The 25,160-nt window shown below is 60.4% G+C and overlaps 2 protein-coding genes across 6 annotated transcripts in view; one reads left to right on the top strand and one right to left on the bottom strand.

Moving 5' to 3' along the window:
- The window catches only part of UBE2O (ubiquitin conjugating enzyme E2 O), a 56,139-nt gene extending 35,988 nt beyond the window's left edge, over positions 1–20,151 (top strand). Inside the window, exons 2-18 of the mRNA XM_004275509.4 lie at positions 6,901–6,960; positions 7,088–7,198; positions 9,170–9,267; positions 9,873–9,936; positions 10,604–10,747; positions 11,081–11,190; positions 11,327–11,477; positions 11,699–12,171; positions 12,527–12,681; positions 12,930–13,042; positions 13,136–13,264; positions 13,881–13,970; positions 14,733–15,429; positions 15,668–15,804; positions 17,415–17,618; positions 17,716–17,773; positions 17,920–20,151. Coding sequence (XP_004275557.1) covers positions 6,901–6,960; positions 7,088–7,198; positions 9,170–9,267; positions 9,873–9,936; positions 10,604–10,747; positions 11,081–11,190; positions 11,327–11,477; positions 11,699–12,171; positions 12,527–12,681; positions 12,930–13,042; positions 13,136–13,264; positions 13,881–13,970; positions 14,733–15,429; positions 15,668–15,804; positions 17,415–17,618; positions 17,716–17,773; positions 17,920–18,590 — 3,465 coding nt within the window. The 3' untranslated portion in view covers positions 18,591–20,151. The remainder of the gene's footprint in view (positions 1–6,900; positions 6,961–7,087; positions 7,199–9,169; positions 9,268–9,872; positions 9,937–10,603; positions 10,748–11,080; positions 11,191–11,326; positions 11,478–11,698; positions 12,172–12,526; positions 12,682–12,929; positions 13,043–13,135; positions 13,265–13,880; positions 13,971–14,732; positions 15,430–15,667; positions 15,805–17,414; positions 17,619–17,715; positions 17,774–17,919) is intronic.
- An 851-nt stretch (positions 20,152–21,002) lies between these two features.
- Positions 21,003–25,042, bottom strand: SPHK1 (sphingosine kinase 1). Of its 5 annotated transcripts, none has more exons than XM_033438571.2 (6): positions 25,024–25,042; positions 23,262–23,465; positions 22,772–22,924; positions 22,576–22,670; positions 22,380–22,495; positions 21,003–22,081 (listed from the first exon to the last, which is right to left on the bottom strand). In XM_033438571.2, exons 2-6 carry the CDS (start codon positions 23,269–23,271, stop codon positions 21,280–21,282), a joined length of 1,176 nt encoding a protein of 391 aa, XP_033294462.1. In that variant the 5' UTR covers positions 23,272–23,465; positions 25,024–25,042; the 3' UTR covers positions 21,003–21,279. The 5 variants fall into 5 exon arrangements, with proteins under 5 accessions (XP_033294462.1, XP_049557984.1, XP_033294461.1 ...); XM_049702027.1 differs by lacking the exon at positions 25,024–25,042 and adding an exon at positions 24,419–24,947; XM_033438570.2 differs by lacking the exon at positions 25,024–25,042 and adding an exon at positions 24,136–24,294.
- Between the last annotated feature and the right edge of the window lie 118 nt (positions 25,043–25,160).

Here is a 25,160-nt window from a genome sequence, read left to right as displayed (position 1 = left end):
CCCTCTGGCCGACTGGCACGGCAAAAAGAAAAAAAAAAGAAAGAAGGAAAAACACTGCTCTAGGGAGCATTCCATTCTAGGATTTCCAAGGCTTTTTCAGAATTCTGCACTGTGGGATAAACTTCCCAATCTGGCATCTTAGCTTCTCTGGCCTCCAAATTGTATTTGCATCGGAGGGAGGGAGTTAATATCCCTGGGCCTGCCCTTCCCCTTTCCCCACCCGTCCGTCTCTGTGCCAGATCCTTCTAAATTCCTTAAAGACTGTGTACATTCCTTATTTTACATTTGTATTCTTCTCTAGCCTTGAATCTATAGGAAGCACTAAAAAAAATTTCCATGACCTCAGTCCTAGGATTAGCAAAGTTCCTATTGAATGGCTTCCTCTATTCTCACCCCCTAGACTGAGCTGGGCTTCTCAGCCAGTGACTGGCATGTCCCCCATTCCATCCTGGCTTGGAGTGCAGCTGGGTGGCCACCGCAGTGAGCTGGGGTGCTTGCAGCCAAGCAGACCCAGGGGCCGCGGGACTGGGGCCTTCTTCAGCATCTGCGACCTCGGCTGAGGGAGTGAGAGGGGCTGGTTAGGAGGCGCTGAAGTCTCCCCACCCCACCCCACGTTGACCACTGTCCCAGCTCTAGCTGTATGAGAGGTGGGAGGCATGGTGTTTCTCAGATTCTTTTTACCTCTTGGGAAGTAGCAGGCCTTTAGAAATTTCCAGCACTGGCCTCACCTCATTACATTCCTTTCAGGAATCTGTTCTTTGAGTCCTGGCCTAGGTAAACAGCCTCATCTCCCGAGTGTCTGCTGGCCCTGGCACTCCTCTCTCCTCTCCCTCCCCAGGAAGGGCCTGGCTCAGGCCACTGAACACTGCCCAAACCGGGGGCCACAGCAAGCCGTCCCCCATCGCCCACTCACTTCCCAGGGGCACGGTGTGGGACTGGCAGACAGCTCGTCCTTGCGACCCGAGGCTGTGGGTGCTGGTACGCCCATTGTCAGTCGAGGGTCTGGTACAGCTCGTGTCACTCACCCCCAGGGAAGACTGTGCGGCTTTCTTGCTGTGGGTCCCAAGGACACCCGCCTCTCCTCCCCCGTGTTTTGGCCTTGCCGGAGTTTGACAGGAGATGGCAGTGGCGGGCGGGTGGCTTCCAGCCTTGACGCAGACGCTCGGCCCATTTAATGGCCCTCCTTTGCCCATTGTTGGACTTCCTGCCTCTTCCCCCCTCACACTGGGAGCCCTGTTAGTGGATACTGATCTTAGGGACCAGGTGTGAAGCCTGCTTTTTTCCTGAGGTGGGTGCTCAGCCCCCACTGAGCAGGCCAGCCCTTAGGGCCACCCAGTCCTACAGGATGTGATGTTCAAATCCACTTTAAAGTAACTTCTTGTTTCAGCTTCCTTGTACTTTGAACCAGTTGATCAGCCTCAGTTTGCCTTTTTCTATCCTTGGAACATTTTTATATGGTGCATTAGGTTCAGTGGAGAGCAGTGTTGGGAATGAGGGTCTAAGAGCAGGAGCTGCGGGACCAGCTCGTCGTTCCTGCTGTGCCGTCAGTGCTAGGCGTCAGAGCTGCAGCTCAGGGAAGCAGTGTGCGCCTCGGGCAGCCCGGGGGGGCAAGGGGCAGAGAGTGGGCCTCCTGGCCGGGGCAGAGCTCCTTGGAGCTCAAATGGGGGTGGGACGGAAGTGCTCGGCCCCCCTGCCATGTTGCCTTCCCCCAGCAGTGTCCCCCCTCCTCCCTTTGCCACTGAATTGCTTTCCCACTTGGAGCACCTCCTTAGCTCAAACTTCAGAAAGGGTCTGGAGAGTGATCCTTTCACCCTCCTCTGGTCTCAGCACCACCAGGCTCTCCTGGGAACAGCCTCAGGGCTCCTCAGCCTCAGCACTGCTGATGCTCTGGGCCGGATCAGTCTCTGCTGTGGGGGGCTGTCCTGAGCACTGTTGGATGTTTAACAGTGTCCCTGGCCTCTAACCACCAGGAACCGGCCCCCACCCACCCACCCCCCAGCTGTGACAGCCAAGCGTGTCTCCAGACATTACAGATGTCCTCTGGGGGGCAGAGTTGCCCCCAGTTGAGAACCACTGGGCTACCTGGTCACCCTGCCCTGCTCAACAGCCAGATGACGCTTTTAACGTGACCCCCCGCCCCGCTCAGAGACCTGCAGGAGCTCCCGTCACTCAGGACGGACTCTCAGGTCCTTCCCTGGCGCTTTTTCTCTGAGGCCCGAGACGCCTGGCCTCGCCTCCTGTTCCTTGCTGCTCTGTCGCAGCCCTGCTGGCCTCTGCTGGGCGTCGAACATCCAGGGTCGTCAGGGCGGCTCTTCTGTCTGCTTGGAAAGCTCACTCCCTTAATACGCTCAGATCTCTGGTCACATGTCACCTTGGAGCGGCCTTTCCTGGTCACCCTCTCAAAATAAATAACTTGCTCCCCTCCCGTTTCCAGCCTGTCCCCCACACACCCTGGGTAGTGCCTTGGTTTTCTGTATGGCACATAGCACCACCTGACCTCTGTGTGTGTGTGTGTGTGTGTGTGTGTGTGCGCGCGCGCGCGCGTGCCTGTCTGTCTGTTTCTCTGCTGCACTAGAATGGAGGCTGAGTCAGAGCGGGACTTATCTCACCAGTGCCTGTCCTCCCTGAAGCCTGGCTCTCTTCACCCAGAGCAGGTGCGGGAATCCTCGCCATGCGGGTCAGGTGTGTTGTTTGCTACTCCTGTTTCCAGAGGAGGCAGTGGAAGCAAAGGATGTGGGTTCTCGGATTCCACCAGGCACGTCCCGCAGACATGTCACAAAAGTGTCCAAGCACAGGGAGTTATACCCAATCTCTTGTAATAACCTGTAACGGAATATAATCTGCAAAGAACCCACAAAAACAAATCGCTGTGCTGTACACTTGAAACTAACACAATATTGTAAATCAACTATACGTCAATTTAAAAACATGTTAAAAGTCTCCAAAGTAATGCATGTTGGTTTTGTTTTTTTTTTTGCGGTACGTGGGCCTCTCACTGTTGTGGCCTCTCCCGCTGCGGAGCACAGGCTCCGGACGCGCAGGCTCAGCGGCCATGGCTCACGGGCCCAGCCGCTCCGCGGCATGTGGGATCTTCCCGGACTGGGGCACGAACCCGTGTCCCCTGCATCGGCAGGCGGACTCCCAACCACTGTGCCACCAGGGAAGCCCGATGTTTGTTTTTAAAACCACCTGTAGCCCCTCTTCACTCAGACACTTTAACATTTTGGTGTGTTACCTTTCTTGTCTTGCTTTTTTTTGTTATTCAGAAACCACTGATAGCTACAGCTCTCCCTCAAGAAATGTTAAACAACAGTTCACCACCTCAGAGGTTGTTCAGAATTCTAGAACCAATAATGATAGTTAAAATCTATCCACCTTCCACCTCAGATCCCACGCTGGTAACAATTTTTTAAAAACTGCGTCCAGGGTGCGCCTAACAAAAAACGTGGCTCCGCTTCATGACTTAGTTTCACTTTACAATCTGGCGTTTTCCTGGAGCAGGCACAGCGCCCTCTGGTGTTAGCCTCCAGTGTCTGGTGCCTGTGATCTGGGTGCCTGATCTCTCAAGGGTGGGAGGAGCAGAGGCGGGCGGGCTGCTGAGACCCGGTGGTGTCTCCCACCTGGCGGCCTCGGCGGGCGCTCAGGGCCCTGATCCGCAGGCAGCGGCCACCGCAGCCGCCTGCCATGTGCCCCAGAAGTGAATAGAGCAGTTGTTGCTTTTATAACCAGGAGAAGAATTGCTGTCTTTCAGAGGGTGTGGACCTTCCAGAAATGTGTTTTACTCTGTCCCTATCTCTGCTGCTCTGGGGAGGAGGAGCTTTTTCTGTGGTTAAGCGAATGGACTCGAGCTAGACTGCCTGAGTTGAAGTCCCAGCGGCACCACTTAGGAGCCGTGTGACCATGAACACGTGACTTATTTTCTCTTTGTCTCAGTTTACTTATCTGTAAAGACAATGACAGTATGCTTATTTCGTGGAGTTGAGGATTTCTCCGGTTAAAACACGTGAAGTGCTAGAAAACTGCATGGAGTGTAATACACACCAGCTGTGCTGTCGCTGTGAGGAGAGGCTTCCAGAGCAGGGCTTCTGAAAGCCTTCGAGATGCAGGGAGCACGTGTCTGGAACAGGGAGAGGCGAGGAGGACGTGGGTAAGCGCTGTCGCGTGGGAGATGCTCAGCTGGAGCGGCTGGCGGATGTGAAAGGAGCAGTGCCCAGTGTGGTGGGACATGGGCACCTGGGAGGGAAGCTTGTGAAAGAGCATGAAGAGGCTTGCAAGTCATCCTTGCCCTCCCAGGCGTCTTGTTCTCATTTTCTGGAATTCCCAAGGAAAAGAAATGTAGCCAGAGGAACTTTCCTGGTGGCGCAGTGGTTAAGAATCCGCCTGCCAATGCAGGGGACACGGGTTCTATCCCTGTCCGGGAAAATCCCACATGCCGTGGAGCAACTAAGCCCATGCGCCACAACTACTGAGCCTGCGCTCTAGAGCCCGCAAGCCGCAACTACTGAGCCCACGTGCCTAGAGCCCATGCTCCACAACAAGAGAAGCCACCGCAATGAGAAGCCCGTGCATCACAATGAAGAGTAGCCCCCGCTCGCCGCGACTAGAGAAAGTCCGTGTGCAGCAACGAAGACCCAACGCAGCCAAAACAAATTAATTAATAAAATTAAAAGGAAAAAAAAAGAATGTAGCCAGAATAGTGGCCCCTGCACCCCTCTGTCCTCCCTGCCACACCGCTCTGCTCTACACTGTCATTGTCATTGTCACGCGAGATCAGAAGAGCCTGGAGACCCAGCTTCAGGGTGGAAGGGAGTCAGGCTCGGGCAAGAGGCCAAGCGCAGGTCAGGAGAGCCACATCCGGGGACACGCTGGCTCACCAGGCCCCCTCCCGGGAACTCGGGGACCTGCCTGCCCCACAGCCTCGCAGAGGTTCTACAGAGGGAGGAGGGAGAAAACCCACCCCTGTCCCTGCCGTGACAGCTTTCACTGGCTGTGTTGTTCCTGCTTCGGCCTCAGAGCAGGGGCCTCCATTTCCCGTACCCCCTCGGGGGCAGTGAGGCTGCGCTGTGTCCCATCAAAGACTGTGCTGATTTAGGGTCTGCACTTGGGCCACTCCCTTCCTTTCCTGGCAGCTCTCTCGGGGACTGACACAGACGCCGAGGTTGGGATGATGTGCAGACTCAACTTGGGTCTCTCCTCAGGGTCCCTGAGCCCGCGAGGCGGCCTGTGCCCGCAGCCGCAGCTGCTCCAAGCATGGCGTCACCTCCCGCCCCATGCAGCACTGTCCATCTCCCAGTGGATTTCCCCTCACTGCAACTTCTGGTTTCCATGGCAACTTGGAAAGACCTGCAGTTGTGGCTTTTGGAAGTCTAAAATGAGAGCAGAGGTTTGAGATAGGGTGGGACAGCACTGAAAATACCATGTCCCACCCAGGGATTTGGGCCCAGAGGGTTATAGGATGGGAGGTTCTTTGAATTAGAAAAATGGCACTGTCATCCCAGCACACCCTTAGCAGAGTTCCACGTGGCCCCTTGCAGCCTCCTGGGATCTTGGATCCTGAGCTCCGGGTCTTCAGCCTGCGCCTAGGGGGCAGCAGAGGCAGGTGGAGTGATCACAGCACTTAGCGTTGGCTGAGCCCTTACTGTGGGCCAGGTGCCTGGTGGCCGTCTGTGCTTTCACTGCCTCGTTAATCCTCTGAGCCACTCACCCCACCTTTTACACGAGCGCTTCGCGAGGCTGCTTTGCAAGGCTGCAGCGCCAGCGCAGGTGAGTGGCCGGTGTGCTTAACTCCGGGGCTCCCTCTCATCTGGAACACGGGCTTGTGTCCCTGGAGGAGCATCTCTGTCACCTGTTGATGGCGGGCCCATTGCTTCCCCTTTACTTTTTTCTAAAGTCACATCCCACTAATAGCAGGGTTTGCTTTAGTCGTTGCCAGGATTTCGGTGCCCTTAAGCGCGTGTCTCCCTTCTCAGTTCTCCTCCCGTGAGGTCGCCGTCCCAGGCCCCATGTTCTGCGGTGGAGTCACCTTGAGTGTTCGGTTGGGTGTCTGAGGGAGCAGCTCTTCCATCCCCCTAGTTTGGGGTCTTGGAGGTGCCTGAGCCAGGGAGGTGGGCAGCCACACAGAGATGCGCCGGTTCCCAGGACTCAGTGAAGAACCGCAGGGGAGCGGCCCCAGGTTTGGGGAGCCAGCAAGGAAGGTGCACTGGCCCAGTGGAGAAGCGTCTCCCGCCTGGGCTGCTGTGGGGCATCCGGTGCCCGGCAGGGGGAGGGGCTTTGTCATGGAGGGATGGGTCAGTGCTTACTGCGCGGTTGGCCAGGCTCCAGAAGCCGGCGTCCCGAGAGTCCAGAGTCGGTTACTCAGCAGCTTGCAGTCCTCTGCGGGGCAGTCGATAACGAGCAGGCTGTGACTGGCGGGGCAGGATGGCCCAGATTAGAAGGTGGTGAGGCTGATAGCGGCTTCAGGGTAACCCTCGGCCCAGTGTCACACTCCTCCTCCAACCCACCCTGCTCAGCACTCGGCAGCAGGGGTGCAGGGCAGGCAGAAGCTGGAAAAAGGATTCCACTCACAGCAAAATGTTTGGCTGTCTGCAGAATGGGCTGTTAAATCTTTAATTTAAAATGAGGCCTTACGTGGTTTGTCATGTAACCACACTTTTCAGCGTGATCAGAGTTACCGCTGGTGAGCACGGTGTTTGCCTTTGGTGCGGGAGGTCGCACCTGGCGTGCTGTCTCCTGATCCAGGTGCTGTTGGAGGGGCGCGTGGGGTTTGGCAAAGCCGAGCTCTGGGCTTAGGGTTTGTGCGCTTAGCTATACATGCTACGCTTCACTAAGAGGTAGGGAGGAGACTGTATCCTGTAGGTGATTTTGGGGGCCGTGCTCTGACACCTGTACTCTCTGTTCCAGTTGAAACTAGAGGACCGCTCCGTGGTGCCCCGGGATGTGGTCCGGCACATGCGCTCCACTGTGAGTCCTGCGTCCCACTTGGTGGGGCAGGGTTGGGGGCGGGGGTGGCCTGGGGCATGTCCTGGCCGGGTCTGCCGGGTGGCCCCGCGGGGCGCCTGCCGGGACCTGGATGCCTTCTCCCCCGCAGGACAGCCAGTGTGGCACGGTGATCGACGTGAACATCGACTGCGCCGTGAAGCTCATTGGCACCAACTGCATCGTCTACCCCGTCAACAGCAAGGACCTGCAGCACATCTGGGTGAGCCCGCCCCGCCCGCCACCCCTGCTGACCTCCCCTCTCGGGGCTCTGGTTCTCTCCGCGGCACCTTCCCAGGCCGGGCGGCCAAGCCCAGCAGTCAGCTCGCTCCCTGCAGCCTGACCATGCTTCTTGTGAGTCAGCCATTGAGACGCGAGGTCAGGACACAGCTTTACGTCTCCAGCAGAGACTGCTGGTTTCCCTTCTCCTCTAATGCTTTTTTTCGGAACAAATTTCTTTTCAGCTTACTTTTTTAATGATCTCAAACTTACTGAAAAGTTGTAGGTACCTTTATCCCCTGCAACATCCAGGCTCCTTAGCTGGTGACGCTTTGCTGCATTAGCTCCAGCGCCTTTCCTCCCTCCTTCCCCACCTCTCTGTACTCCCCTGTCGCTCTCTCTTTCTCACTCCCCCCACTGCCTTCTCTCCCTCTCTCTCTCCCCTCCCCTTTTCTGAAACGTTTGAAAGCAAACTACAGGTATGATGCTATATGACCCCTAAGTACTACAATGTGTATTTCCCCAAAACAGAAACACTCTGCTGTTTAACCACATTCAAAGCCCCAAGCAAGGACTTTGACCCAATACTGTCCAATCCACAGACCTCATTCAGTTGTCCCAACAATCACCTTTTTCCCCTCTGACCCAGGATTCCATCAGGAGCACACACAAGAATTGTCAGCTCTTTGATCTCCCCCAGTCTGGAGAGGTTCCCCACTCTTGCTTTGTCTTCCTTATCCCGGGTGACCCTGAGCGTGGGGCCATCTGACAGTGCCCGTGACCAGCCTGCGGCCCTGCGTTCTTGGCAGAACTGCCACGGAAGTGCCGCTGAGCTCTTCGCTGGCCCGGAACGTCCCGCGGCCGCAGGGTGGGGACATTCCGTTTGCTCCCCAGTCGTCTGGGGCTCTGCCATGCCTCCCCACCGTAAAGTCAGCATTCACCCTGTTGGAAGCGATTGTATCAGCTTTGTGGGGAGATATTCTGGGATTGTGTCAATAACCCGGTACTTCTCAAACCCCCGTACATCAGCCTTAGCTTCCATTAACAATTCCCAGCTGAATCGGCCAGCGCTCCGGTGGCTGCTAAATGGGGATTTTATGACTCCATCGTTGCCTACTTGTTTTTATCAGTTTGGCATCTGCTGTATGGAAGAGCTGTACTTTCTGTGCCATTTATTTATTCATTTTTTACATCAGTATGGATGCAGAGATTCCTGTTTTATTCAGTGGGTGATAACCTATTACTGTCATTATTTGTTTTGTTGCTTGAATGATCCCACATTTGGCCAGTCGGATCCCCTTCAAGCTGACATGTGTGTCCTTTTGACATATCCCCACCATTTTTTTTTAAACACTTTCTTTCCATCTTGTATTTTTTCTCATCCAGCCTAGAGTCAGCTGTTTCTTCAGGGAGCCCTGGTTCCTTTCAGTAAATGGTATTTCAAAAGCCAAGGTCGGATGCACGCTGGGTGTGCTAATCGCTGCTAGGCCCTATTCAGGGCAACACGGGGGAATACATGTATGTGTACATAGGTAGACACACACACACGTCTAAATACGTCCGTGCCTGTTCTGTGTGTGTAAGATGTATGGGTTCGTCTTGATCCTTCCAGCCCCAGTCCAGCTCCTCAGGTCCCTCCTCTCTTGCCCTCCCTGTTCCTGTATTAGTGAGTGCCGTCCCCAGTAGTGAGAGACTTGGCTCTCGATATCCTCAGTTGAGTTATTTATTTGCTTAAATCACTTTACTTATTCGTCTGTATAACCACCCTCCCCAGCCCGCTCCCACTTACGTGTCCTGTGTCCCTGGGACGCCGTCAAGCTTCTGCCTCTGCGTGGGAGGGGAGCTGGGGTGCAGCTGGACTCTCGGGGGAAAGCCTGCTGCAGCAGCTATTAGGTCTGTGCGGCCAAGAGGAACTGGTGCCCTGGACACCAGCGTCATCGGCCACCTCTTACAGCCCTGTCCCCCTGATCTGCAGCCCTTCATGTATGGGGACTACATCGCCTACGACTGCTGGCTGGGGAAGGTCTACGACCTGAAGAACCAGATCATCCTCAAGCTATCCAACGGCGCCAGGTGCGGATCTCCCCGCGGAGGAGCCCGTCCGGGAGGAGCCCGTCCGGCGGGGCGGCCTGGGAAGGGGGGCAGGGTCTGTTGATCTCCCCACGGAGGAGCCCGTCCGGTGGGGCGGCCCGCGAAGGGGGGCAGCCCGGGAAGGGGGGCAGGGGCTGTTGTCTCGCTTCCTCGAGGGCCGTGCCAGGGCCTGCAGGCTTTCGGGGCCCCGAGTCTCAGGACCTGACCCTGGGCTGGTCTCCTTGTCAGCCCGGCCTGATTCTCTGGCTCAGTTTCTGGTCTAGGCTGTACCGTGGCTTCGGGAGAGCTGCATTATCATTTAGGACACGTGAGAGGAGCTGATGCTTTATTTTAGGCACCTTAATTGTGGTGAATGCTCAGATCTGGGGGTAGAGTCTTGTTTGTTTTAGGAGAGTTCCTTGTACCAGTGCAGGGGCTGAGGTGTGGGCGGAGGATGAATTGACTATTTTGGGGGGGCGGACGTATTAACACCTCTGGACAAGCCCTTTAGATCCTGACCGGCACCAGAAGGGGTCCTGGCTGCCTCGCCTCCCCTAAGACTCAGGCACTGTGTCGGGTGCCAACCAAGCCCCTGTGCCCTGTTGCAGGTGCTCCATGAACACAGAGGATGGTGCCAAGCTCTACGATGTCTGCCCGCACGTCAGCGACTCTGTACGTTGGCTCCACCCAAGGATCCTGGGGGGTGGGGGGCCCCTCATCTCATGTTCCTCAGCCCCTGGGCTGTGCAGGAGGGACTTCTCAGCAGAGAGCTTGGAGCTGGCCCGGGCTAACCACTGCTTCTACGCCGCTGCTTTCCTAGAAAAGGGGCGGTGTGTATCCAAAGGTATAGAAGTTTGGGTGTGGGCAGAAAGCAGTAGGACCTTTCTTTGCATTTTGTTAACTTTGTATCTCATCCTTTTTAAATCTCCTGTTTTCTTAGAGCGTGTGCAGTATTTTACTGCAATTGACATTTTAGAACAGTAGTACATGACACAGTTTGTAAATAAGAATACTAGGGGAGTGTGTGTGATTAAGCAGGTTTGGGGACCCCTGTCCTCTGGAGCTTCAGTCCTTAAAGTGCCTCCCCTGCACCAGCAGCATTGTTGTGGCCTGAGGGCTTGGAAGCAGAATGGGTCAGACGTGCATTTCAGTAAGATCCCTGGTGACTTGTATGCACCTGAGGTCTGGGAGGTGCTGCTCCGGAGCCTTAGGGGCTGTGGAGCTGGAGGTGCGGGGCCAGCGGGAGCCAGGCACAGAGCAGGGGGTGCGGGTATGGAGAGCGCCCTCCCCTGAGGAGGCAGTGCTCACGGGGACTTTTCTCTGGCCCCCAATCCTGCAGGGTCTCTTCTTTGATGATTCCTACGGCTTCTACCCAGGCCAGGTGCTCATTGGCCCTGCCAAGATCTTCTCCAGTGTCCAGTGGCTGTCAGGGGTCAAGCCCGTGCTCAGCACGAAGAGCAAGTTCCGCGTGTTGGTCGAAGAGGTAGGGGTGGGGGCGGGACGGGGCGGGGGGAGGCCCTGGATCTCCCGCCCCCACTGCCTCATCTGGGGCGGGGCTGCTCTGAGGACCAAGGGAACCCGGGCCGAGCAAGGTGGGAGGGTGGAGAGTGGCAGGTCCTCTGGGCCCTGACTGGAGGTGAGGAGGCCGCAGTGAGTGACCCCTGGGCTGGGCCTGTTCTGGGGGTGTCCAGACTTGGTGCTGCCCCGTGATGAGGACCTGCTTCCTGCTCTGGGGGCAGGTGGGCTCCGGACAGCTGCTTAAAGAGAGGGCATTAGAGCCTGCTGACCGTGGCCCTGTCCCGCCCGCCACCCCCAGGTGCAGGTTGTGGAGCTGAAGGTCACGTGGATTACCAAGAGCTTCTGTCCTGGGGGCACGGACAGCGTCAGCCCCCCGCCCTCTGTCATCACCCAGGAAAACCTAGGCAGGTGAGCGGCTCCAGTGCGCCACCCGCTCCAGCGCCCCCAGGGGCGGTCCCCAAGCAAGTCTCTGGGCCGCGGGCACGGGTGCGCGGGGCTGAGAAACCCCTGGCCCAGCCCCTGCCTCTCCTCCCTCCCCTCCCAGGGTGAAGCGTCTCGGATGCTTTGACCATGCTCAGCGGCAGCTCGGGGAGCGCTGTCTGTATGTCTTCCCAGCCAAGGTAGAGCCGGCCAGGATTGCCTGTGAATGTCCAGAAAAACACTGCGCCCAGGGGGAGGGCTCTGTGGCCAAGAAGGTATGTCCTCGGGCTTGGGGCTTGGCGGGCGTTTGAGGAACTGGCCTGGAGCCATTTCCACAGCAGGAAGGTCTGTGCTTTAGGCCTTGGGGGGCAGCCCTGATGACCCTTGCAGGCCAGTTAGGTGTGTACAGCTGTCACCCCTCAGACCGAGCTGCCTGGGGTCCGGCCGCGTCAGCCGGCTCTCCACAGCGCCCGCCCTCCCCGTTCCTTCCCCGCAGGTGAAGCGCCTCCTGAAGAAGCAGGTTGTGAGGATCATGTCCTGCTCCCCGGACTCCCGGTGCTCCAGGGACCATTCCGTGGAGGACACAGGCAAGAAGGGGGCGGCCAAAGCCAAGAGCGAAGCAGGGTCCGCCAGCCCCGAGGAGACGCCCGATGGGTCTGCCAGCCCCGTGGAGATGCAGGACGAGGGCCCCGAAGAGGCCCACGAGGGGGGCGAGCAGCTGCCCCCCTTCCTGCTGAAGGAGGGCGGGGACGACCGGCTGCACTCGGCCGAGCAGGACGCTGATGACGAGGCCGCCGACGACACAGACGACAGCAGCTCGGTGACCTCCTCCGCCAGCTCCACCACCTCCTCCCAGAGCGGCAGCGGCGCAGGTCGCAAGAAGAGCATCCCCTTGTCCATCAAGAACTTAAAGCGGAAACACAAGAGGAAGAAGAATAAGATCAGTCGGGACTTCAAGCCGGGGGACAGGTGAGCTCAGGGGCGCCTCCCTTTCCCGGCCGGGTGTCCTGCCCCCGCCCCGCCCCCACACGCATGCACACCCAGGCTCGCGTGCTCGTGGGCGCGCTCGTGGTCTGCAGGCCCCACGAAGGCTCAGGGGCGCCCAGCCGAGATGACCTGGGTGCCTGGGCTTGGCCGGGTGGGAAGGAGGGATCTGGGAGTGGGAGAGGGCGGGACGGGGGCCCCTTCCCGGAGGAGATGCCTGGTGGGGAGACTTGTTTCTTCCCTGCTGCCTGATGCTCAGGGTTTCAGGTTACCAAGCCCGCGAGGTGGGGCGGTGGGTAGAGAGCGTAGCTGCCCTTTCCTCACTGGTCCTGCCCTGCAGGGTGGCGGTGGAGGTGGTGACCACGATGACCTCAGCAGACGTGATGTGGCAGGACGGCTCCGTGGAGTGCAACGTCCGCTCCAACGACCTCTTCCCTGTGCACCACCTGGACAACAATGAGTTCTGCCCTGGAGACTTCGTGGTGGACAAGCGAGGTAGCGCCGGGTGGGGCTTGGGAAGAAGGGGCGAGAGGTCTGGGCATCAAGGACACTCCCCTTGGATGGTGGCTCACTCTTCTGAAGACTCGGGGAGCCTTTCTGGCCTGCACTGACCGAGCCAGGGAAGCAGTGGGTTCTGGGCCCCGTTGTGGTTGACGTGCAGTGGGTGGGTGGGTGGGTGGCAGGTGGCACCACCAGGGTGCCTTAGCTAGTCATGCGCCCCCCCCTCCCCACTGGGTCCCCAGTCCAGAGCTGTCCGGACCCTGCTGTCTACGGCGTGGTGCAGTCTGGGGACCACGTGGGCCGCACCTGCATGGTGAAGTGGTTCAAGCTGCGGCCGAGTGGGGACGACGTGGAGGTGAGCGTGTGCTGCCCCCACGTTTCCTTCAGGGTGGGCTCTGGTGGGCTGGATGTAGGGCCCCTGGGCTCACGACCACCCATCCTTTCCCAGCTGATTGGAGAGGAGGAAGATGTGAGCGTCTACGACATTGCCGATCACCCTGACTTTCGGTTCCGCACGACCGATATTGTTATCCGAATTGGCAACACTGAGGATGGAGGGCCTCACAGGGAGGATGAGGTACGTGCGCCCTGGCCTGTGCGTCAGCTGCAGTACATGATGGTGCCACCAGGTGGCACCAGGAGCCAAGACCTGCAAGTCCTTTGGGCTGCGTGTCCACCCCAAGCGCCTTCCCCAGGAGAGCGGCTGCCGGCAGTGGGGCCGCTCAGTCCGAGCACCTGCACGAGGACTCACCTGCCTGCCGGGCTCAGGCCTCGTTCACACAGCTGCTCCCTGGGCCTATTAGAGAAGCCCATTCCTGTCCTCCGCGCCACGAGCGTGGTGTCAGGCGCTACAGGAGCACAGGAGAGGCCTGGGGAGGTGGCGTCTGAGCTGCGCCCTGGAGCCCAAGTGGGGACACGGGGTGGGGTTGGGCAGATTCCAGGCAGAGGAAGAGTGGGGACGAGAGTCCCGAGGCTGGAAGCCCGGAGAGACTAGGGTGCTGTGAGCAGGAAGGGAGTGAGTGGGGGGCTCAGTGGACAGTGAGCATTGGGGGTGTTTCAACCAAAGGGTCCCGTGCTCGAGGTACTCACGGTGGTCTCTGGCTGGTGCCCACATCCCTTCTGTTCTCATGGCCTTGCCCCTGCCCTCACCCTTGGGGAGCTGCACCTTTGACCCTGTCCCATTTGCCCTGCAGCCGTCGGTCGGCCAGGTCGCCCGCGTGGACGTCAGCAGCAAGGTGGAGGTGGTGTGGGCTGATAACTCAAAGACCATCATCCTGCCCCAGGTGAGCCCCTGCAGAGCCCGCCTCGCGGCTCCAGACCGTGGCAGCCGGGCCGGGAGCTCAGATCTTCCTGGCCAGGGAGTCTGCTTTGGGGGAGGAAGGTCTCAGGGAAAGGAAAGGCAGTGTTACACCCAGAGCCCCGGGGTGAGAGAGTCGGGAAAGCAGAGAGGCAGCCTACAGCTGGATTGCCAGTCGTGTGTAGATTTTCTCAGACCTCCCAGATCTACCTGGATCCCCGTCCACTGTGGTAAGAAAACACAGGTTGCTTCCTTTAAGAAACAGAGCCTTCACACCAACACTTCTAGGAAAACTTTCACAGATCAGGGAGAGAAAGCAGATGGGTTCTGAGCGGCAGGGCTGTTTTTGACGCTGTTTCTTCGCTCCCTTGTTTGAGCTGATGCTCACACCCCAGCTCCCCTCTCCTGGCACCAACGTGGGGTGGGGAAGGGGCTCACCCCTCGTCCAGGAGGCCATTCCAGGGGCGGGAACAGGCTGTGACACGGCCGCGCTGACCAAGTGCACTCAGCGGCCAGGAGGCTGGAACAGGCCTTGGCTGGGCCTTGGGCCCGTGGGTGGGGCTGGGGCAGCGGAGGTGCCTCTCAGGGGCCTAGGGCCCACCAAGCACAGAGGCCCAGCTGCGGAGGCCAGAGCAGGAAAGGGAGGAAGGGTGGCGTGGCTGCTGAGGCCTCAGGGCGCCATCAGCTCTGAGGGTTGGGGTCCTGGCAGAGCGCCCCTGAATGGCCCGCGCCCCATCTCCCCCACCAGCACCTGTACAACATCGAGTCTGAGATCGAGGAGTCAGACTATGACTCGGTGGAAGGCAGCACCAGTGGGGCGTCCTCGGATGAGTGGGAGGATGACAGTGACAGCTGGGAGACGGACAATGGGCTGGTGGAGGACGAGCACCCCAAGATAGAGGAGCCCCCCATCCCAGCCACCGAGCAGCCAGCGGCCCCCGAGGAGGACAAGGGAGTGGTGATCAGCGAGGAGGCTGCCACGGCCGCCATCCAGGGAGCCGTGGCCATGGCCACCCCTGTGGCTGGGCTGATGGAGAAGGCGGGCAAGGATGGGCCCCCGAAGAGCTTCCGGGAGTTGAAAGAGGCCATCAAGATCCTGGAGAGCCTCAAGAACATGACCGTGGAGCAGCTTCTGACGGGCTCGCCCACCTCCCCCACGGCGGAGCCGGAGAAGCCGACGCGGGAGAAGAAGTTTCTGGACGACATCAAGAAGCTGCAGGAAAACCTCAAGAAGACCCTGGACAACGTGGCCATCGCAGAGGAGGAGAAGATGGAGGCGGTGCCAGACACTGAGCGCAAGGAGGACAAGCCCGAGGGGCAGTCGCCTGTGAAGGCCGAGTGGCCCAGCGAGACCCCGGTGCTCTGCCAGCAGTGCGGCGGCAAGCCCGGGGTCACCTTCACCAGCGCCAAGGGCGAGGTCTTCTCGGTGCTGGAGTTCGCGCCCTGTGAGTTCGCCCCGTGTGTGTTCCAGATCTGGAGGCCAGGTGGCTGGCCCCTGGCTGCCGCCCAGGGCGGGGGAGCCGTTTCCCTGGCCTGGGCACCAGTCCCCATGCCAGAAGAGGAGGGCAGGGAGCATGTGGGTTCATCCACCTGTTGGGGGAGCGCTCCCAGCGGCCGCCGCACCTCCAGGTGGAGTTCCCAGGCCTCGCCCTGAGGAACTGACCACTCTCTTTCCCCCTCTAGCAAATCACTCTTTTAAGAAAATTGAGTTCCAGCCTCCAGAAGCCAAGAAGTTCTTCAGCACGGTGCGGAAGGAGATGGCCCTGCTGGCCACCTCGCTGCCCGACGGCATCATGGTCAAGACCTTCGAGGACAGAATGGCAAGTAGCCGGGTGCGGGCCGGGCCTGGGGACCGCCGGGCGCCCGAGAGGCTGCAGCCTCGGCGACTCCCTACGGGGCAGGACAGGCTCCGCCAGGGGAGCCGCACGGCTGGCAAGAGTCCCACGCGTGCGTCTAGACCAGATGGTCGTCCTTTTAAAAGTTAGCTTAAGATTGTAATGATCACCTGACTCTTCTCTTGTTTTTTGAAAAATTAGAACATTTTAGAAAAAGTCATAGTTGCCTTTGACCAATCCTCACCCTGCCCCCAGGGGCCATGACTTCAGGAGTTTCATGGGTCTCCTTCTTGGTGATCTACTTCTGTGTTTACGTGTTCGTGCATCGCCATAAACCAGCCTATCTTGTAGGATTTCTTCTACACGAATAGCACATCATCATACGCATCATCTATAACTTGTTTTTTTTTTCAGTCAACAGGGTAATTTTTGAGACCTACTGATGTAGGTCATTGCTTTTTAGCTACAGGACAGTATAGCCTCCCGTGGCCACGTCACACTCCATTTGCCACTTCTCTGTGACCTGGGCCCCGTGTTTTGAGTCATGCTGGTGGAGGCGTGTGAGCGCCTCCTTGTTTGTTCCAGGAATGAGCGAGCGTGGTCCATCTGCCACCTTATTGTTCAGCAGACCTTCACTGGGCCTTGCTGTGTGCCAGGCACCATGTGAGACACTGAATTTGGGTCCAAGTGAGGCCTCAGCTCCAGCCCAGGCCTGGAGGAAGGGGCCAAAGGAAAGGGACCACAAAGAGAGGCACTGTTGAAATGGGCCTGCAGGTGGCCAGAAACCCCAGGGCAGGGCCAGGAGCACGTGCGTGGTCAGGGCTGCTCGAGGTTCTTGATGATGCTTTTAGTTTTCCTTGGGTTTTAGTAAAATTCCTTTTGAAAATTCCAGCCCATCTCAGCTCTGCTGGTGGAAGAACTCTTTTGTTCGCTTTCTACCCAAATCTCACTCCGAGGGAAAGGGAAATCGTGTGTTATCTTGAGGCCCACAGAGTGGCTCCAGTCCCAAGCACACGCGAGGATTCCGTCACCAGCTCGTCCTGGGCCCTAGCCGGCTCTCAGCTCGTTGCTCACCCGGCACGTTGCCCTGGCGATGGTCCCCCCAACCCCGACAGTCAGTGTGGATCTCTGGTGTCTGTGGAGAGTCTCCTCGATGACTTACAGCCTGAGTTTCTAGTGGTCTCCCAGCATTTTCCCCGACTTCAGTTCCTCTGATCCTTCTAGTTCCCTAAAAGCAAGTGCAGCCTTGCCATCCTGGAATGTTCTTTCATCTTCTGATGGGTTGTAATTGTTGCTTGCTTCACTGGGGGTGGGGGGCTGTTTTGAGGACTGCAACTTACAAGTAATGATTTATAAGGAAAAAACCTGGTAGGATACAAACTGGCTTGGAAAATTCTTTTTGTGCCGGGAGTTAAAAGATGCCAAGCAGGTCTGCACAGAGATGTTTGCGTTTAGCTTCTCTGTTGCGGGCAGTGTCTGGAGTCCCAGGGGGCTGCTCCTGCTGGAGCCGCACAGCGCCCTGGAAAAGATCACATCCAGCTGCCCCGTGTGGAAGCCCGCCGCCAACCTCAGCCTTCCCTCCCTCCCTCCTCTAGGACCTCTTCTCGGCCCTGATCAAGGGCCCCACTCGCACCCCCTACGAGGACGGCCTCTACCTGTTTGACATCCAGCTCCCCAACATCTACCCAGCCGTGCCCCCCCACTTCTGCTACCTCTCCCAGTGCAGTGGCCGTCTGAACCCCAACCTGTATGACAATGGGAAGGTGTGCGTCAGCCTCCTGGGCACCTGGATTGGAAAGGTGGGTCCGGTGCCGGCACCTGGTCAGGACTGGGGGAGGCCAGTCTGGACAAGTGTCTGGGACAGAGTTGATCGATGGCACTGTGTGTGTGTTTTAGGGGACAGAGAGGTGGACGAGCAAATCCAGCCTTCTCCAGGTGCTCATCTCCATCCAAGGTACGGTGGGCGGGGCCGGGGGTGGTGACAGGGCTGCCGGAGGGCACAGTGACTCTGGCTTTTGCGTCCCCCACCTCCTGTCTGTAGCTCTGGCCTCCTCTCGGGGGTTGAGGTCGGGCGGGCCTGATGGGCTTCTCCTCCCGCAGGTCTAATCCTGGTGAATGAACCGTACTACAACGAAGCCGGCTTTGACAGCGACCGCGGCCTACAGGAGGGCTATGAGAACAGTCGCTGCTACAACGAGATGGCGCTCATCCGCGTGGTGCAGTCCATGACCCAGCTGGTGCGGCGGCCGCCCGAGGTCTTCGAGCAGGAGATCCGGCAGCACTTCGGTACTGGCGGCTGGCGGCTGGTGAACCGCATTGAGTCCTGGCTGGAAACCCACGCCCTGCTGGAGAGGGCCCAAGCGCTGCCCAACGGGCTTCCCAAGGACAGTAGCTCGCCAGAGCCGCCAGCTGTGGCCGAGCTCTCAGACTACGGCCGAGAAGAACCTGAGGACGGAGGGCTGGCCCCTGGAGAGGCCTCCCAGGGCTCAGACTCGGAGGGCGGCGCGCAGGGCCCGGCCTCAGCCAGCAGGGACCGCACAGACCAGACTTCGGAGGCAGCGCCTGACGCCTCAGTGCCACCCAGTGTCAAACCAAAGAAGCGGAGAAAGAGCTACCGGAGCTTCTTGCCTGAGAAGAGTGGCTACCCTGACATCGGCTTCCCCCTCTTCCCGCTGTCTAAGGGTTTCATCAAGAGCATCCGGGGGGTCCTGACGCAGTTCCGGGCCGCTCTGATGGAGGCGGGCATGCCCGAGAGCCTGGAGGACAAGTAGTCAGCCAGCCCTGGAGGAAGGAGCGCCGCCGCGGGGAGAGGCCAGCTGCTGCCTGCTCACTCCCTCCCCTGGAACCTCCCCTCTTCCCTTTCCTCCTCCGTCCCCAGTGCAAGCCCCGCCCATTGCCCTTTTCTTCCCAAGGTGAGTTTGATGCTGAAGTGCAGGAAGTTTCTTGAGATGCTGCCATTTCTGTTCCCAAGCAATCTTCCAGCAAGCGGGGTCCGCGTGGCAAAGAAAATCTGAACCCTGTTGCTGATTTTCCACTTGTCACCCCAGGCAGGGTGTCCCAGCACTTCCTCCCTCGCCATCTCCACCTCAGGTCGGAGGTGGGCCTTTCGTGGGGGCTGACGCGGGAGAACTCGGGGCCCAGGTGTGTGCGGACCCGCGGGGCCGGACCCGTGGGACGAGTGGATGTGCCTTGCATGAAGTGTGGGTTGCTCCAGCGGTGCCCCGGTCCCCTTTGTCCTCTTCAGTCCCACTGTAGCTTCCTAGTGTCCCAGGCCCTCCTGCTGTCACCACCAACCGCCTCCTCCCTCGTGTCCCAGCGCCAACACTCTCCCTTGGGAGTTGTAGCTGCCGTCACAGACTCCTGGCTCTGCTCTGGCCCATTTGCACAGGAGAGCCTTCGGGCCTGTTGAACTCGCTCTCTAAGAGAGGTTGGGACCAGGCTGGGTTCGGGGTGACCCCCAGGAGAGGTGGTGGCCCTCACACGCTGACATGGAGTGAGGACCAGGGAGCTGCTGGGAAGGAAACAGCTGTAGGTGCCTTGCTCTTCCTGTCCCACGGGGCCTTGTGCATCTGCTCCCCCGCTCAGCCCCATCCCAGGGCCCCCGGAGGCCGCAGCACAGACAAGGCCAGGGCAAGTGCGAGGGCCCCTCCTGTAGACTGTGCCCCTCCCACTATCAAATGCTAACGCTGGGAGGCGGCATATAGCTCCCTGAACACAGCGAGCCAGCCCTGTCTCCCGGAGGATGAGCGAGGCCTGTCAGCCCTTCACTTACAAGCTGCAGGCTCAATGCGGGAGAGAGGCGGCCCGCAGGCTCCTCCCTCGCAGAGACGGGCCCAGAGGTTTACAAGTTTTCTAAGCGTTTGATAATGTGAAGCTCCAGTTGAGTAGGATGCTGTTGAGCACATCGCAGCTGTGTAATTTTGGTGTATGTATGTAATATTTAAGATTGAAAGAAAATAAATCTCAAAAGCAAAGATATTAACTCTTACTAGAAAAAAAAGACAAAATAAGAAGCCAAAGCATGATGCGTCTTGTCCGCCTTACGCTGGCTCCACACCTGCGCTGCCGCAACCGCGCGGGCGGCCGGCAGCAGCGCGGGGAAGGGCGGGGCCGGAGCCGGTGTCTTGTTCGAGGATCACCCGGGGTGACTGCCGCCGGGGCTGCGCTCCCCCGGTGCGTTGTTCATGTGGAGATGTGAATGCCTACTGCTTAAGATACCTGTATAAAGTGCGGTGTGATTAAACTTTTTTTTTACTTGCATTTTTTTTTTGTTTGGCTCATTACAATGTACAAAAAAGACAAGGTGGCACCATTAAACCTGCCTCTGCCATCCATTGGGCTCTGTCGCCTTTCTTCCCCTCGGGGGCACCTCACACACCCTCCCCAGGGGAAGGAAAGATCCCTGTTGCTGGGGAGGCTCGAGGCAGCGGCACCTTCCCCTCCCAGCCTGCTTCTGCGCCTCCGCGCCGCCCGTCCGGGGGACTCACGGGGGCCGGGAGATGAGGGTCTAGAAGTTCAGTGGGTCGGTGCTCTCGCCTCCGAGCAGGGCCCATGTCCTGTTCCTCAAGAGCTGCCTTTCAGCAGTGCGTCAGCGGTAGCCGTGGCCCCCAGGGGCCCGTGACTGACCAGTTGCACCGGTTCAGCTCCTTCCAGGTGCTGGGGGAGCTGACTCGGCAGCACCTGGCCTGGGCTTGAAGCCAAAAGGGTGCCCCGCTTTGAGCGGGTAGCATCTGCCCCTCCCTGCTGCTTCCTTTTAACCCCCCGCCCACCACTCCCCCACAAGGACGGGTTCCTCCAGCTGCCTGCCATTTGGACCTCTGTTGCTCCTTGCCCGTTCTCCCCAGTGCGCCTAACTCGGAGGCATTTTCTCTTTCCGCTGAGACTCGCTGGCCGTGTGGCCCTAGGTAAGACACACTCGCTCTGAGCCTCAGTCTTCCTGCTTGTGCGAAGAGGCAGTTGGCTCCAGGCCAGATGTGGCACAATCATCACTGGGGCAGGGCCCCACCCCTACAAAAGCAGCCGGGACCAGCTCTGATCCTGTGCCCACCACCAAAATGACTTCCCAGGGGCCAGTAGCATGTGCACTGCCCCATCCAGGAGGGACCGTTGGGCATCATGTTAAATTCTAGAGCCCTGGAAGAAGCAAGACCCCACTCTCCCCAACCCCTAGGATAAGACCAGTAGGCTGGGAAAGTTGCTTTATTTGGATTTGATTCAGGGGGTGGGGCTCCCGGGGCTCCCAAAACCGAACACGGTGGCCTCCACGCTCCTAGCCCAGCACCTCATCCTGGCCTTTGGTGGGCAGAGCCATCCTTCCCAGCCTTCTCCAGGAGTCTTCCTCCTCCTCCCGACCGGCCACGTGAGCTGTGGACAGGCCCTCCAGTCCCTGGGGTGGGAGGGAGGGGCCTAAGCTCAGAGTAAACCAAGTAGACAGACTAAGGCACGGCAAGGCCCGCGGAGTCATAAGTGCTCCGCTGGAGGTGGCCTCCGGCTGGGTGAGGCCTGTGGCTCCAGAGAGGGTGGGGACTCCCTGCAGCCACTGACCATCCAGAAGTAGTTTGGGTGCACCTGGCCCTGCACAGCCTCACTGATCATCAGTTCCCCGTCCACAGCAAACACACCCTTCCTGTCCTTGGGTTCCAGGCGGAAAGCAACCACGGGCACGTACACCAAGTGGGGACAGTCACACTCCATGTGCCTGCCTTTCTCCATGGCCAGGAAGAGGCGCAGCAGTGTGGCCCGAGACACACCTGCCCGCACGTAGAACAAATGCATAGCGCCGGCCGCACAGCGGCCCATGGGTGCAGCAAACATCTCACTGCCCAGGTGTGAGTGCAGCAGTGCCAGCACCAGCACGAAGTCCTGCTCCGGCACCACCGTCCAGTGAGAGGGCACTGCCTCCTCCAGGGGCACCAGGTGGGCGTCCACAGGGCCCTGCTGGGCCTGCTGGTCCCGAGCGGGGCAGGGGGGCATCTTGGAGACCACCGTTTCTACAGGGAGGTAGGCCAGGGAGCCCTGGTAGGTGCGCAGGGCCGCCAGGCGCAGGAAGGTGCCCAGAGTGAAGCGCATCTCACCCAGGCGCCGAAACTTCTCACTCTCCAGATCCACGTCAGCGATGAAACCCCAAGCCAGGCTGAGCACGGAGAAGAGGCGCTGCCCGGAGGCTGTCTGCAGGGACAGCAGATCCATGGGCGCCAGCAGCCGGTGGCACAGCAGCCGGGTGCAGTTGGTCAGGAGGTCTTCATTGGTCACTTGCTCGAAGCTGCAGAGGGAGAAGTCAGATGGGGCGGGCAGGAGCCCTCACACGTCCTCCCCTTCCTCCTCCTGGGGAGTTGGGGCGGGCGAAGTGACACTGAGTCCCTAGGGAGTTGGCAGGAGTGACAGATGGAGCAGGTGGAGGCAGCAGCTGGAGTCACGGAGAGGGCCCCAGACGGAGGGGCCGAGGCTCCAGAGAAGAGGGCATGGAAGTTACCCCTGGGCATGGTAACTTACAAAAGAAAGCCTGGCAGTAGGGCGGCACTAAGGGGAAACAGAGGGCCACTGTGGCCCTGGGCTCTCACCCGGCATAATGGTTCACAGAAGCGGCCAGTGCATTGCCAGAGCCGGCTGGGAGGCTACACAGGGGCTTCTGGATGGCGGTCTCCCAGTCAGGCCGCTCCATGAGCCCGTTCACCACCTGTTGGAGCGCAGGTGGCCTCAGCCTGGGAAGCACCCCACCCCCACGACCCAGGCCCAGCCTCCCGGTGCGGGCCTCACCTCATGCATCAACCCGTCTCCAGACATGACCACCAGCGCGTCCCAACGTCTCAGGTCCTCCGCCCGCACCAGCTCCCGGGCGTGGTTCCGCCGCTCTGCGGAGAGACCAGCGCGGCTATCACGGCGGGGGCTGCGGTGGGGGGTGGGGGGTCCCTGTCTGGGGATGCTCCCTGCATCCCCGCGGGGAAACACTCACCAGTGAGCGTCAGCGTGAAGGAGACATCGGCCTGGGCCAGCAGGGGCTGCACGTGGCTCCGGAAGAGCTGCAGGGCTTTGCCCTTGCCCCCGCGCGGATTTAACAGCACCAGCACTCGGCAGGGCCTCGGGAGCGGGTTCCGGGAGCCGCCCGCTGTAAAGACAAACCCGAACCGGCCACTAGGGGGCTGACGATCACAGCAGGGGGACTGGGGTGGAAACGCTGTGCCTGAAACCCACGGGTAACTGATCCAACAGAGTCTGACCAGAGGCAGCGGCCTCCAGCGGTGGGGAGCTCCAGCGGCAGCCCCGCGCTCCTCACCCGGCCAGCTTGGCTTGGCTCAGGCTCGGCCCGCTTCCGGTCTCGTCGGGAAAAGTGCTTCTCTCGGGCGTCCCCAGCCTCTTTTGTTCACCTGACTCGGGCCAACCTTCCTCTCTCTCGAGAGAGAAGGGATCCCCCCACAGGCCTTCCCCGCCAGGCCCCCACAAACCTGCATCCATAACCTCGACCCGTGGCCCCCGCTGCCAGGGGGTCCCCGGCGCTGTCGGGGCGCTGTCCGCGGCGGCGACTCCTGCCTTCAGCTCCTTATCGGTCCTGCCCAGGCGGGCGTCTCGGTGCCGGCTGTGGGGCTCGCCCTCCCCGCCCGGAGCCGGGGCTGTAGGGGCACCCGCGTCATTCCCTGCAGTTGCCGGATCTGGGGGAGAGGAGACACCGCTGGTGGAGTCCGCAGCGGCCCCCTGAGGTGGGGGGCGCCCTGCTAGGTCCTGGGACCACGCGCGGGGAGCCGCGCCTCCGGCATCGCCTAGTTTTCCGAGAGGTCCTGAGAGCCGAGGTCCAGTGCCACCAAGGGCGCTCCCGTCCTAGAACTGAGCTCCCACCCCCAGAGGCAAAGGGTCTCTTCCTGAGGGGCTTTCTTTCCTGGGGCCTCGGGTTCCGGCCCGACGATGATTCAGAGCCCCGTGGCTCTCTCCGGGGGATCAGGTCCTCACCCCCTGGGCGCTGCCAGGAGGAGGGGAGTCCAGTTGCGTGAAAATCCCAGAACGTGAGTGGACATCGCAGGGCGCGAAGTTCGGGGCGAGCGATCCCCGCCCCGAAACAGCCGGGTCGCCGTGTCCTCTACCCTGAGCTCCGGAGCGGCCGGAGTCGCCGCGCGCGCCTCTAAGGACCAGGCTCTGCGGCGCCGCGCGCAGCGCTCGTGGGAGCAGCGCCGGAGTCGCGCAAGAGCTGAGCCGGAGCCCGGCCGCCAGCCGCCGCCTCCCTCGGCCGCAGCCGAGTGGGCGCGGAGGCCATGCGGTGCACGGCAGTTCCCCCGACCGCCCAGGAGCCACGCACGGCGAGAGGACAGGGCGGGCGGCCAGCCCTACCCAGTCGGTCCGCTTCGCTGGGGAAGCGCCACCTCCGTTCCCCACAGTGGCCTAGGGCTGAACGCAGCTCGTCCCTGGCTCAGCCTCGCATCTGAGGGACAACTGGAGCGCCGGGCAAACGCTGACCGCACGGCCTCGCTGTCTCCAGCCTCAAACTTTTGTCTCAACTTCGGGGAGGGACCTGTGCCTCGCCCCCGGGCCTGGCCACGCCCCGCGCTCCCCGCGTTTGCGGGGGAGGACCCCGCGCCCTGCATAGCTGGAGCCCGCCTGTCCCCGGCCTCACCGCGCCGACCCCCGCACGGTCAGCGCCCACGGCTCGGCCACGCGCAGCCCTTTGCCTGGGTCCCGGGACGCTGGGAGTAGGCGACCGGCGGAAGGCGGCGCCGCAGCCTGGCAGGCGAGGCGGAGGCCGTTGGCGAGGCGCGGAGCCCCAGGCCCGGCCACGAGCGGCGCGCCGCGAGCGCAGCGTCCCGGGCGCGCGACGGTGAACGCGCAGCGCAGGCCGAGGCACGGGCCTCACGCGATCTCGCCTCGGCGCCCAAAGTCGGAGCGGCCCCCGGGTGGGACTCCGGGCACACGTGGCTCAGGGCTCCGGGCAGACCCTCGGCTGTCCCTGGACGCTGCGACCTTCCGCCCCGGAGTCTCCTGGCAGAACTGGCCCCGCTCCCGGCTCCGGGCAAGCAGCGCCCGCTTCGCGCGCTCCGCCCCATCCCACCCGGATTTCGAGGCCCAGATCCCGCCGGGTGCCCCCCGCTCCGTGCCGGGGCGTCTCTCCAGCCGCTCCAGTTCTCCCCCAGAGTTATTTTTAGCCTCCCGACCAGGCAGCTCTGCAGCGCAGCCACCGAGCCTGAAGCAGCCAGGCGAGCGGTCCCGGGGAAGGCTGGCGACCTGCGCGGGGGGATGCGGTCCAGAGGGGGGATCCTTGTCAAGAACCTCAAAAGTTGGATCTTTTTCACAGAGGACAACGTCGAGGCTCGCCTAGGCCAGAGAAGCTGCTCCGCAGCGGGCGATCCAGGCCCACGCAC

This window comes from Orcinus orca, chromosome 19, assembly GCF_937001465.1.
Source record: "Orcinus orca chromosome 19, mOrcOrc1.1, whole genome shotgun sequence".
NCBI lineage: Eukaryota > Metazoa > Chordata > Mammalia > Artiodactyla > Delphinidae > Orcinus > Orcinus orca.
The sequence above is the reverse complement of the archived record's forward strand: the minus strand, read 5'-3'. Positions and strand labels throughout refer to the sequence as shown.